The sequence below is a fragment of the Acanthochromis polyacanthus genome, chromosome 15 (assembly GCF_021347895.1).
Source record: "Acanthochromis polyacanthus isolate Apoly-LR-REF ecotype Palm Island chromosome 15, KAUST_Apoly_ChrSc, whole genome shotgun sequence".
NCBI lineage: Eukaryota > Metazoa > Chordata > Actinopteri > Pomacentridae > Acanthochromis > Acanthochromis polyacanthus.
In genome coordinates, this window is record NC_067127.1 from 29,625,855 (window position 1) to 29,642,602 (window position 16,748).

The 16,748-nt window shown below is 38.6% G+C and overlaps 2 protein-coding genes across 5 annotated transcripts in view; both read right to left on the reverse strand.

Moving 5' to 3' along the window:
• sptbn1 (spectrin, beta, non-erythrocytic 1) overlaps nt 1-16,748 on the reverse strand; it is a 196,083-nt gene that overhangs the window by 37,975 nt on the left and 141,360 nt on the right. For all 4 annotated transcript variants that reach the window (XM_051959560.1, XM_051959559.1, XM_051959558.1 and 1 more), the window contains 15 exons: nt 14,113-14,230; nt 13,777-13,935; nt 13,540-13,635; nt 13,147-13,353; nt 12,896-13,049; nt 12,665-12,816; nt 10,836-11,054; nt 10,645-10,725; nt 10,179-10,385; nt 9,864-10,075; nt 7,832-7,969; nt 6,131-6,251; nt 5,761-5,976; nt 4,360-4,779; nt 216-418 (listed from right to left, as the gene is read on the reverse strand). In XM_051959560.1, the coding sequence (XP_051815520.1) occupies nt 216-418; nt 4,360-4,779; nt 5,761-5,976; nt 6,131-6,251; nt 7,832-7,969; nt 9,864-10,075; nt 10,179-10,385; nt 10,645-10,725; nt 10,836-11,054; nt 12,665-12,816; nt 12,896-13,049; nt 13,147-13,353; nt 13,540-13,635; nt 13,777-13,935; nt 14,113-14,230 (2,703 nt within the window). The remainder of the gene's footprint in view (nt 1-215; nt 419-4,359; nt 4,780-5,760; nt 5,977-6,130; nt 6,252-7,831; nt 7,970-9,863; nt 10,076-10,178; nt 10,386-10,644; nt 10,726-10,835; nt 11,055-12,664; nt 12,817-12,895; nt 13,050-13,146; nt 13,354-13,539; nt 13,636-13,776; nt 13,936-14,112; nt 14,231-16,748) is intronic.
• The window catches only part of slc30a6 (solute carrier family 30 member 6), a 580,472-nt gene that overhangs the window by 13,061 nt on the left and 550,663 nt on the right, over nt 1-16,748 (reverse strand). The window lies entirely within an intron of this gene.

Below are 16,748 nucleotides of genomic sequence, written 5' to 3' on the forward strand. Positions count from 1 at the left end.
TCTTAGACCTGCTTCTACAGGCTTCAAAGCTGATTTAGTACTTATTTCTACAAATATTTAATCAATTGATGATCTAATTTAAAAAAAATCTTCATAAAATGCCCAAGAATAACCTACAGTTAAGTTACTGCCATGATCAGGGAAGGAAACCAAGTTCATCTTTACATTTCAGAAGCGTCAACTACCAAATAAAAGTCAGTAAATATCTTGGTCACCTTTGGTCAATGGAGTCCACCTTCTCCTGGATGCGCTCGGCGCTGATGTTGCCGTCGGCCACCAGGCGGCGTCCGGTGTCGACCACGCCGCTGATCTTCTCCTCGTTGGCGTCCATCGTGGTCATGAAGTCCTCCTGCTTCTTGATGGCGGCTTCAGCTCCCTCCAGAGTTGTTGGCATCTCAGTGTGAGCCAGGACGTACTCCTGAACCAGAAAATAGAGGAGGTGTTATTGTCCGCTGGGTGTAATGACCTGGGGGTGTGTGATAGTACTATACATCTATGGTTATAAGAATATTGTTGTAAAATGCAGATTTCAGTGTTATTTAAGTGTATGCATGCAGTTAAAATAAACAGTAACACTGTTAGAAACTATGCTGTGGAAGGTGGCTCTTGTAGTTTCAGTTTTAGCTCATTATTAAGCTTTTTGGGTGAAACATCATAGTTTCAGTTCACCCTTAGTGGTCTTATTGTGGCATTTTCATCCACAGCAGGCAGCTATTTACAGCCAAAAAAGCTGTATAAAATCACCATACATGACCTTCTCAGCAGAAAATAGCAGCCAAAGAACCACATATTTCCCTCAGGAGTTGGAGGAGACAAAGAAATGGAGCTAAAAGAGAGTGAATATTAACAGCTCCTAATAAATTCACTTGTTGCTGTTCTACTGCTTGAGCTAAAAATAAGTAAACTGTTTCCTAAAAGATCAACATGTTTGCTTTAAAGTTCCTAATATGTTAATTCTAGTTTACGTAACTGATTTTTCTGACCAACGTGAGCAAAAATGAGTTACTGCAGGTATAAATCAAGACATGACAGTAAGTGCTGGAAGAAGGAAAAACAGTCCTGCATAAAAAAAAAAACTAAAACCTATTTCGATGAAAGCACATAACAGTAAAATGGAGTTAAAGTTTAAAAGTTGAAGTCCTGGTTGTTTCTGACACACAAATCTGTTTAGTTTTCTCTCTGTTCTTTGATTTTTTTTTTTTGAAATACTGCATCATTTAAAGATATATTGAAATATGAGAAGTTTAAAAAGTAAAATTTGCATTTCGTGGAGCTGTTAACAACTCAGACTTCTGAAAAGAGTTGGTTTCTAGAAAAAGCCACAAAAGCTGGAAACCACTTATTTAATCTTCAACTATGCATTATATTATCCACTGTATCAAATCTCCATCTGTCGGATAAATGTATAAAGCGGAGCATAAACTCCAATATTTCTGTCGGAAATGCAGTGGAGTGGAAAAGTGGAGAAGCAAACAATGGGAATGTGGATGCACAGTATTTCAGTAAATGTACTCAGTTTCATTTCACCACCGTTTGGAATACAGAAGTAATTTAAAAGTGGTGTAATGACACTCGTTAACCACGTGATGGCAGTCTCTGACCTTCTCAGAGTGAAAAGGAAGACAATCGGTTATGGTGGATGTATAATCTGTCTGAGCTTCAAACTAAGCCGAGCTTCTATTCTATACAGCCACTACTGCATCATCTGAACCCTGTTTAGCACATTGGGTTTAAAAGTGTCACGAGGCTGAATGTCCTGTCAGACCGGAAGAACAAATATTCATCACATGATATTCATCTATAAAGCTCTTCTGTTGAAGCTCACATCTCTGCTCACGTGTAAACTTCTTTACCATCTCTCAGTATGTTTAAGGATAGTGTTCAAGATTTTACTGGTTATCTTTGAGACCCTTCATGGCCTCTCTTTCAGCTATATCTCTAAGTTTGAAGTACAAATTTTTGTGATCATCATACAAGGGTTTTATGTCATTCCAAGGGTACAACTGAAAACTACAGAGAACAGAGCATTTGGAATCGAGGCCCCCAAGGCTGTGGAACCAGGTCAGCTGAGTCGAAGTCATTTTTGACAAAAAACCAACAAGAACAAACTTTGTGTTCTGTAAACTTCCTCAGGCTTTAAGTCTGTAAAAAGACCTCATATAGATGACAGATGTCACTGACATTTTTCTCCTGCAGTCTGTGGTTCAGTTAAAACCTTAAAGAGTCCAAATTATGGACATTTACATGTTCATAATTGTAATCTAGGGGTCTTCTAGAAAATGTTAACAAGCTTTAATATCCAATCAACATATTATTTTTCTCATACTGCATTTCTGAAACACTACGGTGTTGCTCCTGTCTCTTCCTCTGATTGGTCAGTTGCACAACAAAAGCCAGGTAATGTGGGTTAGTGATCCCAGATGTTCATGCTACTCTAATGAGGAATTAATGTTGGACAGTGAGGAAGCTGCTCAGTCTTTGTTTGAGGACTAAATCGGCCACTAGGGAGGAGTTACGCAAATGTGTTACATGATGATATACAGTGCCTTGTGAAAGTATTCGGCCCCCTTGAACTTTTCAACCTTTCACCACATTTCAGACTTCAAACATAAAGATATAAAATTTTAATTTTTTGTCAAGAATCAACAACAAGTGGGACACAATCGTGAAGTGGAACGAAATTTATTGAATATTTTAAGCTTTTTTTAACAAATAAAAACCTGAAAATTGGGGCGTGCATTAATACTTTGTAGCGCCACCTTTTGCTGCAATTACAGCTGCAAGTCGCTTGGGGTATGTCTCTATCAGTTTTGCACATCGAGAGACTGAAATTCTTGCCCATTCTTCCTTGCAAAACAGCTCGAGCTCAGTGAGGTTGGATGGAGAGCGTTTGTGAACAGCAGTCTTCAGCTCTGCCCACAGATTCTCGATTGGATTCAGGTCTGGACTTTGACTTGGCCATTCTAACACCTGGATACGTTTATTTGTGAACCATTCCATTGTAGATTTGGCTTTATGTTTTGGATCATTGTCCTGTTGGAAGATAAATCTCCGTCCCAGTCTCAGGTCTTTTGCAGACTCCAACAGCTTTTCTTCCAGAATGCTCCTGTATTTGGCTCCATTCATCTTCCCATCAATTTTAACCATCTTCCCTGTCCCTGCTGAAGAAAAGCAGGCCCAAACCATGAGGCTGCCACCACCATGTTTGACAGTGGGGATGGTGTGTTCAGGGTGATGAGCTGTGTTGCTTTTATGCCAAACATATCATTTTGCATTGTGGCCAAAAAGTTCGATTTTGGTTTCATCTGACCAGAGCACCTTCTTCCACATGTTTGGTGTGTCTCCCAGGTGGCTTGTGGCAAACTTCAAACGAGACTTTTTATGGATATCTTTGAGAAATGGCTTTCTTCTTGCCACTCTTCCATAAAGGCCAGATTTGTGCATGTACGACTGATTGTTGTCCTATGGACAGACTCTCCCACCTCAGCTGTAGATCTCTGCAGTTCATCCAGAGTGATCATGGGCCTCTTGGCTGCATCTCTGATCAGTCTTCTCCTTGTTCCAGGTGAAAGTTTAGAGGGACGGCCGGGTCTTGGTAGATTTGCAGTGGTCTGATACTCCTTCCATTTCAATATGATTGCTTGCACAGTGCTCCTTGAGATGTTTAAAGCTTGGGAAATCTTTTTGTATCAAAATCCGGCTTTAAACTTCTCCACAACAGTATCTGGGACCTGCCTGGTGTGTTCCTTGGTCTTCATGATGCTCTCTGCACTTTAAACTGAACCCTGAGACTATCAGAGAGCAGGTGCATTTATACGGAGACTTGATTACACACAGGTGGATTCTATTTATCATCATCAGTCATTTAGGACAACATTGGATCATTCAGAGATCCTCACTGAACTTCTGGAGTGAGTTTGCTGCACTGAAAGTAAAGGGGCCGAATAATATTGCACGCCCCACTTTTCAGTTTTTTATTTGTTAAAAAAGTTTAAAATATCCAATAAATTTCATTCCACTTCATGATTGTGTCCCAATTGTTGTTGATTCTTGACAAAAAATTAAAATTTTACATCTTTTATGTTTGAAGCCTGAAATGTGGCGAAAGGTTGAAAAGTTCAAGGGGGCCGAATACTTTCACAAGGCACTGTAGATAAGTAACAGAAGAGAACCAGGACTTTAAAGGAGGTATTTCAGACAGGAAAGGAACTGTGCTTTCTGTAATTTAGAGACAATTTGTATGTCTGAAGACCTTTTACATGCAGAGAAAAGCAGTTTCATAACCAAAGAAGAGAGGAATAAGGAGAAAATGGGTTCTTTAAGTAAATATAAAGGACATGTGTGCTGATATGTGTTTACCTGGTTGTTGAGGAAGGCCTCAGCCTGCTTGGTGTCCCTGAGGAACAACTGGTAAGCGTGGGACTGAGACAGCAGGTTCTGTCGGTTCTCCCACATCTTGTGCAGCTCGTTCCAGCCGGTATCAAGCGCCTGCAGCCGCTGTCGGAGGAACATGTACTGGGCGTCTGTCTGGCCCTGCGTCACCATCTCGCCCATGTCCCGCATCTTCTGGTAGTCCTCCTCGTAGTTGCGGATCTCGTTCTTGATGCCCTCGTGCTGAGCCAGCAGCTTCTCGGCCTCGGCCAGCGTGTTGGGCATGTCCTCGGAGGCGATGGCCGTCTGTGTCCGCGACAACCACGACTGGAAATCGTCCAGTTCACGCAGGAACTGCTGCAGCTTACTGGCCTCACCAAGGGACTCCTCACGGTTCTTCATTGTGTCCTGGAAACAAAACCAAGGGGAAAATGAAAGATAGTTATAGCTAAGTATGGAGTTATTCGAAAATCATTAGAGGCCTTCAACTCAATCATTTCTGATGTAGTTGAAGCTTTTTCTTTATCATAAATTATGAATATTTAAATGGTATCTGTGAAGTTTACATGATTATATCACATACTTTCTGGGATAATTTCTTTAAATAAGCTCCTGTTAACCTATTTTCAGCATGCTTTTTTGCACACTGAAATTTGAGGCTGTTTAAACAACAATATCTTAGAAACCAATAAAGATAAACACCTGAAGTTTTTGTTGTTATTTCTCATCATGTCATAGAATATGTAATATTGGACGTAGTAGATCAAATAATCTCTGATTATGGGTGAGTTCAAATATTAAAAAAACAGCAAAAATGCCTTGAAAAATCCCAACTCTGAGAACATATTAACAAAATAATTTATAATGCATAAGTCAACTAGTGATATTTTCTGAACCATATGCAGCTGCAGGTCACGATAATACTTTTTTTTCTTAATTTATGAAACACTTAAATAGTGAAAGTTATACAAGTTAAACTTTCTTAACTGATCAAGCAGGTATAACAAATTGTACCTCAAGAAAATAAATATTGCTAGATAGCCTTATCTAAATAGAGCAGAATTCTTCTACAAATATCTTCATAAATACCTATATTCAATGCTATAAATATTTCAGGCAAATCAGAGATGGCTGAGCAGAAAATAACTATAAAAATGTGATAATTTGAGATGGAATAGTTTTATGAAAAGATTGTTGTGATATGAAGCAATAATGCTCCAGTTAAGAGTCGTTGTAAACAAAACACCCAACATAACTGTCCATAGTCAAAAATTCCATCAGGTAAAGTCATTTTTTGTGTTCACATATTGAGGTCATATTCTCAGGTTTCTGTAACTATAGATTTCGTCATTTATTAAGACTACACCTTGTACTTTAAATCTCAGGTACCTTCATCTCTTCCCAGACGCCGGTGATCTCGGCGAGGCGTCCTTTGATGGCCTCAGACTGCTCCGGGTGCTCGGAGGCCAACCGGTCCGCCTCTTTCCCCAGGTCGCCCAGCTTGTCCTCGATGGCCGCCAGGTCACGCTCCATCCCGGTCAACTTCCTCTGCAGAGCCATGACGCCGGCCAGGTCGTTGCCGAGCTCCTGGGTCGACTCGATCACCTGGAGGAGGTTGGAAGGTGAGTTATCTCCTTCACTAAGAACCTTAATCATGTCAGAACTATTAATGATGCAAACCAAAACAGTTAATCTTTATTTTTTGCTTTTTTAATTTATCTGAGCTCTCAGTGTCCGCTGTGTTGTCTTCTATCAGTACCTTGGTCTTCTCCTTGATCCAGGACTTGGTTTCGTTGCACTCCAGATGGTAGTTCTGGACTCCCAGAGCTGAACTCAGACAGTCCTTCTTCTGGTCCACCAGATCTCTGAACTGACTCCACCTGGACAGACGAGTGAACGCCATCAGCATCTCTACATTCATCATTAGTCCTGTTTAAATCTCACTTGAGCCACCTGATCAGTTTAATTTCAGCTTTTTTTTTAGCAGCAATAAAAGTCAACCAGATCAGTCCTCTAGTTCTTGTATCTACATCTATATGTTCAGTCACTTCTATGTTTTCTTTAACAAGGCTTATTCCAGCTTTATTTGAATTCCAGTCTCAGTTTTAACATGAATTAAATGAAGTTTATCCAGTTTTGTAATCAATCTTGTTACTTGTTCCACCTTGTTAGCTTTACCTCTTAATCCTCATTTATTTACTTTTTGGATTGAGGGTTAAGTACCTGTTTAATAGCAGTTTATTTACCTGTTAATCAAAAAATAATTACTTGTTTTATCTGCTTTTGTTCTATGTTAACTAGCTTTTTAATCTAATTAAATGATTTGCTTTCAACTTCGTTTAATCTTGCAACAGTTAAATAAAGGTTAGATGTCTGTCCAAATTTTGTTTGCTTTCTTAAAATTTCCTTGTTTTCTTATTCAATTAATTCCTCGTTTTATTCCCATTTCAACCCTAGTCTGATTAGCTGCTAAATCCGAATTAATTTGCTGACAAATTACAGTTAATTATCTGCTTAGTCACAGCATCATGAGCCAAATAATGCGTTAAATGAGGTTTAGTTTCCTTTGAGCTTTGGTGTATATCCATCAGATTTATAGTCACATCACACAGTATGTACCACTTACTCTCAGTTTTTAGAAGTACAGTATAATCAAAGATGGAGTAAAAAACAAACAAACCAAATATTCCCAATTCAGAGAAGTATAATGTAAATTACATCACTGAAGATTAAGTAAACAATTTGACATTCTTAGTTTTTCTAAGTATAATCCCAGTTATTTGGCCAAAAACTTGATAGTTTACTCTCAGTTACCCGATTAAATACTGGGTAAACAAACCCATAATCTCAGTTTATATGCCTGTAATCTCACGTATACAGCTAAAATCTGAGTAAACAGCTCATTCATCCTAGCTTATATGATCGTAACCTCAGTTACCAGGCTAAAGACTGGGGAAACAACTCATGAATCCCAGTTTATTTAAGTAAAATCTTGGTTATATCATTAAAGACTAGGTAAAAGACTTGATAATCCCCGTTTAGGATTTCTAATCTTGATTTATAGGAGTTTAAAATCAGTTATGCGGTTACTGAATAGGTAAATGAAACAATCATCCCAGCTTAATATGAGTATAACCTTGTTTACATGGTCAAAGACTGGGTAAGCAACCCACCAATCCGTATTTATATGAGTATAATCTCAGTTATACAGCTACAACCTGGGCAAACAATCCAATAATCCCAGTTTATGAGTGGAATCTCAGTTATATTGCTAAAATCTGGGTAAACAATCTAGTAATCTCAATTTTTATGAGTATAATCTCAGTTACTCATTTAAACACAGAGTAAACAACTCAGTAATCCCTCTTAATATGTTTGTAATCTCAGTTATGTAGTCAAAACCTGGGCAAGCAACCTAAAAAACCCAGTTTATGAGCTGCTTCAATCCTGTTTCTTTTACCTGGTGTTAAGTTTGTCCTGCTGGGCTTTGATCTCCTTCTCACTGGGATGTCCGCTATGGATCAGCTGCCTAGCAACCTGGTTCACCACGGCAACCCGGGATGCCTGGTTGTTCATCTCCGGCTCCAAACTCTCAAACCTGGACAAAAACAGTTAAAATGTGACATTTAATTCAGGAAGACATCATTTTATTAAATATCTAACCAGATTATTACATTTTTTTGTGTGCAACCTGTATAAAGAAGACCATTTTTATATGTGTTCAACTATGTAACAAGTTTTTTTTTAGGTTTAGTCAGCTAGTTTGACATTTCCAGGTCTCATAAATACTCAGCTTTGATTGAATTTTTCACCAGCACACACACTGTTAACCAGCATCTGTGGAAGGATGCATGTGATACTTTGTGGTCCAAGAATATGGAGACAAGTGGATGTAAACCAGAGTAGAAGGCTGCAGGGAATGAACCGTGAAACCACAATAGAAAACACTCAAACTGACACATTCTGCCTGTTAAGCAGTGTGGAACCTGCGTCTGTTGTCAATAACACTTTACTGTTCTGGTTCCCACAGTCTCAACAACAGCCAGCACAAACTGGATTCAAAGTGTCAGCTGCTTTTATGCCCAAATCCAACAGCCACAAACCGTTTGTTTACAATCCGGCTGATGAATTTCAGTGTTCAGATTCAGCTTGTTAGAAGCAAGCAAAGTTCTCTGGTGTTGGTATATTTAAATAGAGCAAACAACAAAATTTCTATGACACTTTTTCACCCACGTTTGGTTGTTTTATTAGACTGTCTCACTACAGAGTTTCAAAATGCACCGGACTGAACAAAAAAATCAGTTCTATAACATTAGTGCATCCACAAAGGCAAAAATCCTCCCTTAACTGTGAAATTTTAAGTTTTTTTTAAGGCATAAAGATCTGTTTGTATCCTCCCTCAGCTCTATTTAACCTCCAAAGGCTCTTTCCAAATCATAATCATTATAATTTACAGATTCCAGAAGCTGTCTGATTATTTCACTTTGAGGTTCTCGTGTTTAGCTTTTATCCTTTAATTGGATGCAGAAGCATTTATTCTTTTAAAAGTGGATTCAAAATTAGAGGACACTTGTCCCTTGCATCTTTTTGTGACCATGTTGTGTCATTGGGACAGTTTTGCTGCAAACTGTCTGCATTGTGCTGCCACTAAAACCCACATGCATTCAGTTGATGATGCAAAAAATGCATATTTTTGGTCCCAGCCAAGATTACTTTACACTGTTGGCACTGCAGCTATCATAACACAGGCTAGAAAACTGATTTATTCCAGAGAATATTCAATCAGTATCATTAATTTCACTATAATTTAGCTAAACTAACGGGATATTCATGTTTCTTTCATTACAGGACAGAGTCAGATCTTCTTGAGTATCATGTTAAAATGAATGAATTTTAAAGTTTCACAGTTCTAATGTGTAGCTGGTGTCAGGTTATAAATAAAGAGCTGCAATGAGTCAGTGAATTGGAAAATAAATATATTATCTTACACCATGAACAGTTTCCTACCAGTATTCCTCGCTTGCATCATTTGCAGTAACAGTGTTGGTTTTTGCTGTAATATCTTTGTTATATTCTTCACAACTTTCCATTAAAACAATCAGTTTCTCTTTGCTGAAAGAGGCAACACCCAACTGGTGCATTGTGCATCAAACATCCTCATCAACTGGACTGTTAGAGTCTGGTCAAGAAAATCTGGTTATTTCTACGTGAGACTTGAGCTTTGCCGGTTCAGCTACCATACAGAAAGCCTAGCTATACTGAACCTGCTTCGTAGTATATCTCTTTGTTCAGGTAAAGGTTAAGAGCTATCTTTATGATTAGAAATTACTGGTGGTGAAACAGCACTGATAATATGTGTTGAAACAAATGGCAATAATTTAAAGTATTCTGTAAAAATGGTTTGTTTTCTATCATTTCTCTATTGATCTGAATGATCGAGGCATTAATCACATGTTTAAAAGTCTTCAGCAAGTCTATAATTCTTTTCGTACCGGTGCTGGACAACCTCCAGGTCCTCCAGTTTCTCTGGGATCTCCATACTGTTGAGCCACTGCTCCTTCTCGTCAATCCAGACCTCGCAGGCATTAGCTTCGCTTAACATCTTGTAGAGCGCCAGAGCGTCCTGCAGTGCCTGTTTCCTGAGCCTCGTCAGCTCGGCCACCTCCTTGTAGCGCTCCTCAATGCCTGCCAGCCGACTCTGAACCTGCAGAAAACAGAAATCTTGATATTCGACTTCCAAACAAACTTGTATTTGTAACAACAAAGGTCCAGAGCAGCTAAAAGTACAGTGTTTGGTGGAGTTCTACCTCCTCAGAGTTGGCCTTCTCTGGCGGCAGCGTCCGGGATTGTTCGTGCAGGGCGTCGATGACAGGTCGGTAGCTGGCAATCTCCTCGGCAACATCCTTGTGTTTCTTCACCAGAGCCTGAGTGGAGAACTCATCATGACCAACGTCGACACTGGAAACAATCCGTAGAACGTCCAGCATCCACGTGTCAATGTCGTCAGCATCAGCCTGCACAGAGAAAATGCACTTAGTTTCATATTAGACTTACTCATGACAGTAATCTTTCTGTTTCATGTCCTAGCAGAAGCAATATTTGGTGATTGTCCGGCTTTTGGAAACTAAAACAGTAGGTTGAGTATTCAGCTGCTAGATAACAAAGAAGTGCATGGTACAAGGTAGAAGACACATTTGGAGTAGCAAACGTAAAGCAAAATTTTGTGCTTTCCAGTGTAGCCGATGAGCTCCTATGAACTATGAATGTTTTTACCTGGAACTGGTGCTGGTTGCAGGCCTCCTGCAGACGAGCTTTACGAACAGAAGAAAGACGCTCCAGAGCCGCCCACTGCTCCTATAGATGGAAACAATGGCAGGAGGGTGTTTGGAAAACATACAGTTTTTTTCAGCTTTGAAAGGGATTTTGTTTGTTTTTGCTCCGACTTCAGCACAGGTGCAGCGTACCTGGACGTCCTGGTTTCGTTCTTTAATCTTGTCTGCTCCAAAGTGGTTGTTCGCCACCAGCTCTTCGCCCTGTTTGATGGTTTGCTGCAGGTGGGCAGCTCGACCGCTCATCTCGTCCTCGAAGGCTTTGTGCTGACTCAGCAGTCGCAGAGCACCGGTAAGATCTTTCCCATAATCCTCGGAGGACAGAATCTGTTCCTTCTCCCTGATCCATCCCTCCTACAGTCCACAAACACATTCAAACTCAAGCGAGTCAGAGTTTAATTCTGAAAATCAGCTCCACTCTACTCTCATCAACACCGCTCATCTTCCGGTGTGCTGATTTTATTTAAACTGAATGATATGTCACACTAGCAGTTACATAAAATGTGATTTGATTTATTATTAATGTTTGGGTCAGTCTGGTAAAGTTTCCAGAGAATTTCAAAGAGGTTGAACCTGGATATTTCAGCCAGGTTCTATATCCATAAGCTAATTATTTTTAGAAAAAAATCATTCTTATGTTTTACAAACCTCTGTAATTTATCAGTCATCATAGCTATTTCTATTTTGTTATCCTTTATTTGATTTGTTACTAATTATTTTTTACAAATATTTAGCTACCATTTGTGTTTTATTATATTTAAACAGTGCATCATTTTAGCTTGTGTTACCTGTTAAAGGTGCATTATTTTAGCTAGCTAGTTCTTACTTTAGCTAACTGACTAGTCTACTATTCGATCTTTTAACTTAAATAACAAATTAAACCACTTATCTATTTAATTCATCATTTTATCTAACGATTAATCCATTATCCATTGAAATTAATTATTGATTAGGTAATCAAAAACTTGATTATTTTAGCAAATTACTTTTTAAAGCTCCCCTCTCCTCCCATCTACTTCTAGTTAACCGTTTAGTCCATTACTTTATCTAACCAGTTATGATTTTTAGCTAACCAAATAGTCCATTATGTTAGCTTACTATTTATGACTTTTGGTTAACCAATTGGTCCATTATTTTAGCTAACTAGTTAGTATTTTTGAGCTATTTCAGCCAGGTACTTCTAGCTAACAAACTAATCCAGTATTTTAGCTAACTGCTAACATTTTAGGCTAAATTGTTAGGCTATTAATTTAGCTAATTATTTTAAACTTTCAGCTCACTAATTAGCCCATTATTTTACCTAACTAGTTAGTATTTTTACCTACTTCAACCAGTTACTAATACCTAACTAACTAATCCATTATTTTAGCTGTCTCTTACAACTTTCAGCTAACCAATCTGTCGAGTATTTTAGCTAATTATTTGACACTAATTAGCCGATTATTTGAGCTAACTAGTTCCCACTTTTAGCTACCTAATTATGCCATTAGTTTATCTAACTAGTTAGCATTTTAGTACATCAATTAGTCCATCATTCTACCAGTAGCAGCACATTAGTCCATTATTTTGCTCATTGTTTATTACTTACTGCACCAGTAACTTCATTATTTTAGTGAACTAGTTAGCATTTTTAGCTAAAATTTTATCCAAATTTTAAGCATATATACTTTTTTAAATCAAATCAAAATTTCAGTGTTTTCAGCTAATCTTTTCATGCACTCTTGGGAAACGAGTACTAGTACTCCTGTTGGCAATCATTCCTATAAAATATCAGAATAGTGCTAAAAACATACATGAGCAGCATGTATGTTGCTCATGTTGCTCATGCACATTATCTAACGTAATCGTAAATAAACCTAATTGGCAGTGTGTCTTAAAGCCAGAAGGAATGAGCTGAGCTGAGGCTAACATTTGATTTAACTGTCTAGAGAAGCAGAAATAATGAGAAAAAATGGATGAATGACCTCTTCAGCCATTTCCCAGAAAAATTTCCAGAGGCGGCGGGACTCCTCAAGGCGAGCTCTTCGCTCAGCTGCCAGCTGGCTCAGCTCCTGGTAGCAGAACTCCATGTGAGCGACTCGGTCCCTGATAATCTGAGGATCACATGGCTTGTAACCTGAGGAGGACAAAAGTAATGTTATTTATTTATTTTTACTGGGACAAGAAACAGCTCAACTGACGTTTGTGTGCTGTACCCTCGGTGTCGTTGGCAAACTTCTGGGCGTTGCTGTTGACGTTTCGAACCCGGTCAGCCTGGATGCCAATGTCGGCCTCCACCAGAGCGTGTTTCTGAAGCAAGTCCTCAACACCCAGCAAGTGTTTCCCATAATCCTGAGAGAGCAGCAGCATCTGCAGACAGAGAAACCAGGGTTAAAACATGAATAAACAGGTATTGATCCAGTTTTTTTTTTTGCTGTATCTTAAACATGTTGAATATGCTGGAGACCTTCATCTCGTCCATCCAGTCCATGATGTAGAGCATCTCCTGGAAGACTCTCTGCAGGCCCAGGTTGGACTCCAGCCTCTGTCTTCTGGCCTTCAGTAGCTCCAGCAGATACTCCCACAGTCGAATCACGTTGTCCTTCCTGGCCGTGATGCGTTTGATGTCATGGTAACTCTCCGCCTCCAGCTCCTTCGCCACGGCAACCACCGCCTGCGCCACAGAAACAGAGGATGGAAAAGTTTCTAACCAACCACAGAAGATTTGTCTCATATCAGAAAGGCTTGAACTGATTCTGATATGTGCCAGGACCAATCAGTCTTTGTTGTATATTTAATGAAAGGCATAGTTTAACTTATTTGTCATTTAACAGAACTGATTTGCAGGCGATGGACTGACCTGAACTCGCTCCTCGTAGGCTGCAATGTCCGTTTCTATGGCTTCATGTTTCTTTGTAGCAGCTTCCACGGCCTGGAGGTCGAATCCAAAGTTATCCTGAAATAGTACAGAGGATAAGAATCAAGGAGAGGAAAGAGGAACGTATTGATCCATTATTAAACAGAATATCTGACATTCATTTTACATCACAATGAAAAAAATCAACAAAAACTAAACATGTAAAGTCATGTCAGTTACCTGAGAGACTAGTCTCTGGTTCTCACTCAGCCATGTCTCTCTCATGGCGGCTTTGCGGTCGAAGCGTCGGGCGAGTTGTTCGAGTTTCTCCTGACGAATCAGCTCCGTCCTCAGGGCTAACTCACGCTCGTGTTCTGCCTTCTCCAGACGCTCCCATGCCTAGAAGAAATTCACCCAACCCAAACACAATGAGCACAAACGACGCTCACAAACAGATCTTCAAAACTATAAAACCCAGCTTTCTAATTTGCTTTTTTAATACGCTAGAAGACACATCATGAGAGAAAACAGTCCAAATATGTTTCTAATTGAGCAGTTTGAGGTTCAGATTTTTACCTTATTGATGTCAGAGATGAGTTTTCCTTCTCTTGGAGTGTAAACTTTCTGGTTGTTGGCTCTCATCTTACTCTGGATGGTGAATAGAAGAACCTCCAGGTTTCCCTTCTCTGTGAACCTGCAAACACAATCATCAATTAGACCATCGAGAAGATAATTTGAAATGCTTCTCCACCTTAGATTTTGTTCAGTTTATTAGTTATTTGGAACCAAAAATTGGGTCCTGTAAAATATTTTTTGGCTGAATTTGTTGATTTTCTGTCAGACCTAGGAATCTTAGTAATTTCAACCCCAAAGAATACATCGTGCTTGGGAAACCATTTCTAAGGTTCAATATTTCCAGAAATTTAGCTGTAACAACCAAAAAATTTGCTGGGGACACTGACAAAACAGTTTGCACCAGATAAAAATAACCAAATGAGTGAAAATTGTTACTTATTGGTGCTTATAAATGGGAAAAAGTGCACGGTGTTCAAATTAGGCTGGTATTGTGGACCCAGAAAGTTCTTGTATGTGCATATTTATGGACAAACCTACATTTTCTTCTAAAAATACAGTCTTTGGTCGACATATCACCATCTGTTGAGGCCTCTAAGATCAGTAAAATTTGGCATGAAGCAACCATGGCAAGGAAAGGTTCCAGTTTTTTGCTATTTTGATGAAATGGTGGACTCATTGGTAGAAAACAAACCTGGAATTCATAGGGGTCTATATATTGTCCTTTTATGTGTAAAGTTACAAGATGATTCCATTTTGACATTCTGACTTTATGGCAGCTTTAAAATCTAAAAAAAATAGTTCTGGTGCTTGTGGCTTCTGTGAAATGGACTGAAAAGTCAAATTTTGAAGAATTTAAGTGACTTAACTACAAAAGTTAAAAGATTCACAACATTACGCACAACGCTGAGCTGTTTTGAACCTACTCAGCAGATGTTAAGAAATTATTTTCAGACATCTGACAACAGATATATGGATAAAGATAAACCAACAGAAAGCTTTTAAGCTCCAATTAATTGCTAGAAAACATGGTTCTCTGCACATCTTCCAGCTAAAATATGTGCTTCTCTTCTTTTGACTCAGATTAAGAAACAGTGTTGAAAAAGGCTGAAAAATTGAGCAGTGTGCTCCAGAAACCATCATATTCACTCCTACTGTGTGCTCATGTGGATCAACAATGTAGATGAGCGTTTTGTTTGGTTTGAGAGCTTTAAAAAGTCACATTTCTTGATGATGTTTAATCCAATAATGAAAGCCAGTTTTCCCCTGTCTTTTCTGCAGCTGTTGCTCTGAAATCATTTCTCAACCACATCAGCTCTGAGTCTTTCCATGAAAAAAATATCCTCTGCATTTCTGCTCAGAGTGACTCAGCTGCTTTTCTTGTTATGTTTGTTCTGCTCCTTCAGTGAACGTGGGAGGAAAATACTGCGGTTTAACACAGAAATGACTCCTGACTGATGAAATATCTGCTTTACAGTGAAACACAGAGAGAGACGAGATCCTCCATCAGTCTGATGCTGTTGCTAACAATGCAATTTAAATAATTAAAATGGAATTTAGCTTAGCATAAAGACTGCAATTCCAACATTACATCTCTACAATGAAATACCTGTGCTGAAAATGTACTTATAAGTTAATGTTTGATCCTCTTATTTGTGAGAAGAATATTCAGCAGTACAGCCTCTAGACGTGTTTTTATTTTTTTTAACTGTCTCCGACATCAAGAGCTGTAACCTAATGCTTATCTTCATTCTAAATGAATGTGTTGATTATTTTTCACGATTAATCAATTACTTGTTTGGTCTGTAAAATGTCGGAAAATCCTCAAATGTCTTTCTTTGTGCACAATTAAAAGATACTCAGCTTTTTGTCAGAGAGGAGGATAAAACTAGTTGACAACTCATCAATTAATTATCAAATGTCAGCTGACTTGTTTCTTCGTGAAAAGGATTAGTAATATCTCACTATATGACTTGTCAAGTTTTCAGACAATATTTTTTTCAGACTTTTGCAAATTTGCGTCATTAAAAGTAACCAAATTATCTATTAGCAACTCCTGTAATTTACTTGTGCATGAACAAAAAGATCTCATGAAATCATTGTAATATCAAGAAAAGCTCAGAAATTTGCAAATTCTTAGGCAATTTCTGTAGTCATAAGGTGTCTTTTTTTCTATTATTTATAAGCAGATGTAGAGTGTTTGTTTATGACGTACATAATAACCAGTGATGAATGAATTAAATAAAAAAACAGAGCCGATATAAAGCATTCACAATCCTTTAAAGTTTTCATCTTTAAATGGTTTTCAACATAAAATTCTGGTAGATTTTTTTTCTTTTTCACAAGAACTTTCAAAAAAAAAAAAAAAGAGTTACATTTCTCTAGTGGAATGCATCCGGATGTCCTCTATGACTACTCTATGCTTTGCAGTTTATATTTTACCCTCTACCTTGACAAGCCTTCCAGGGCCTGCGGCTGAGAAGAATCCCCACATCATGATGCTGCCACTACCCTGCTTCACATCATGACGGTGACACCACCGTGCTTCACATCATGACGGTGACACCACCGTGCTTTACATCATGATGCTGCCACCACCATGCTTCAGTCTTGGTTTGTAAATCCTGATCAAAAATTTC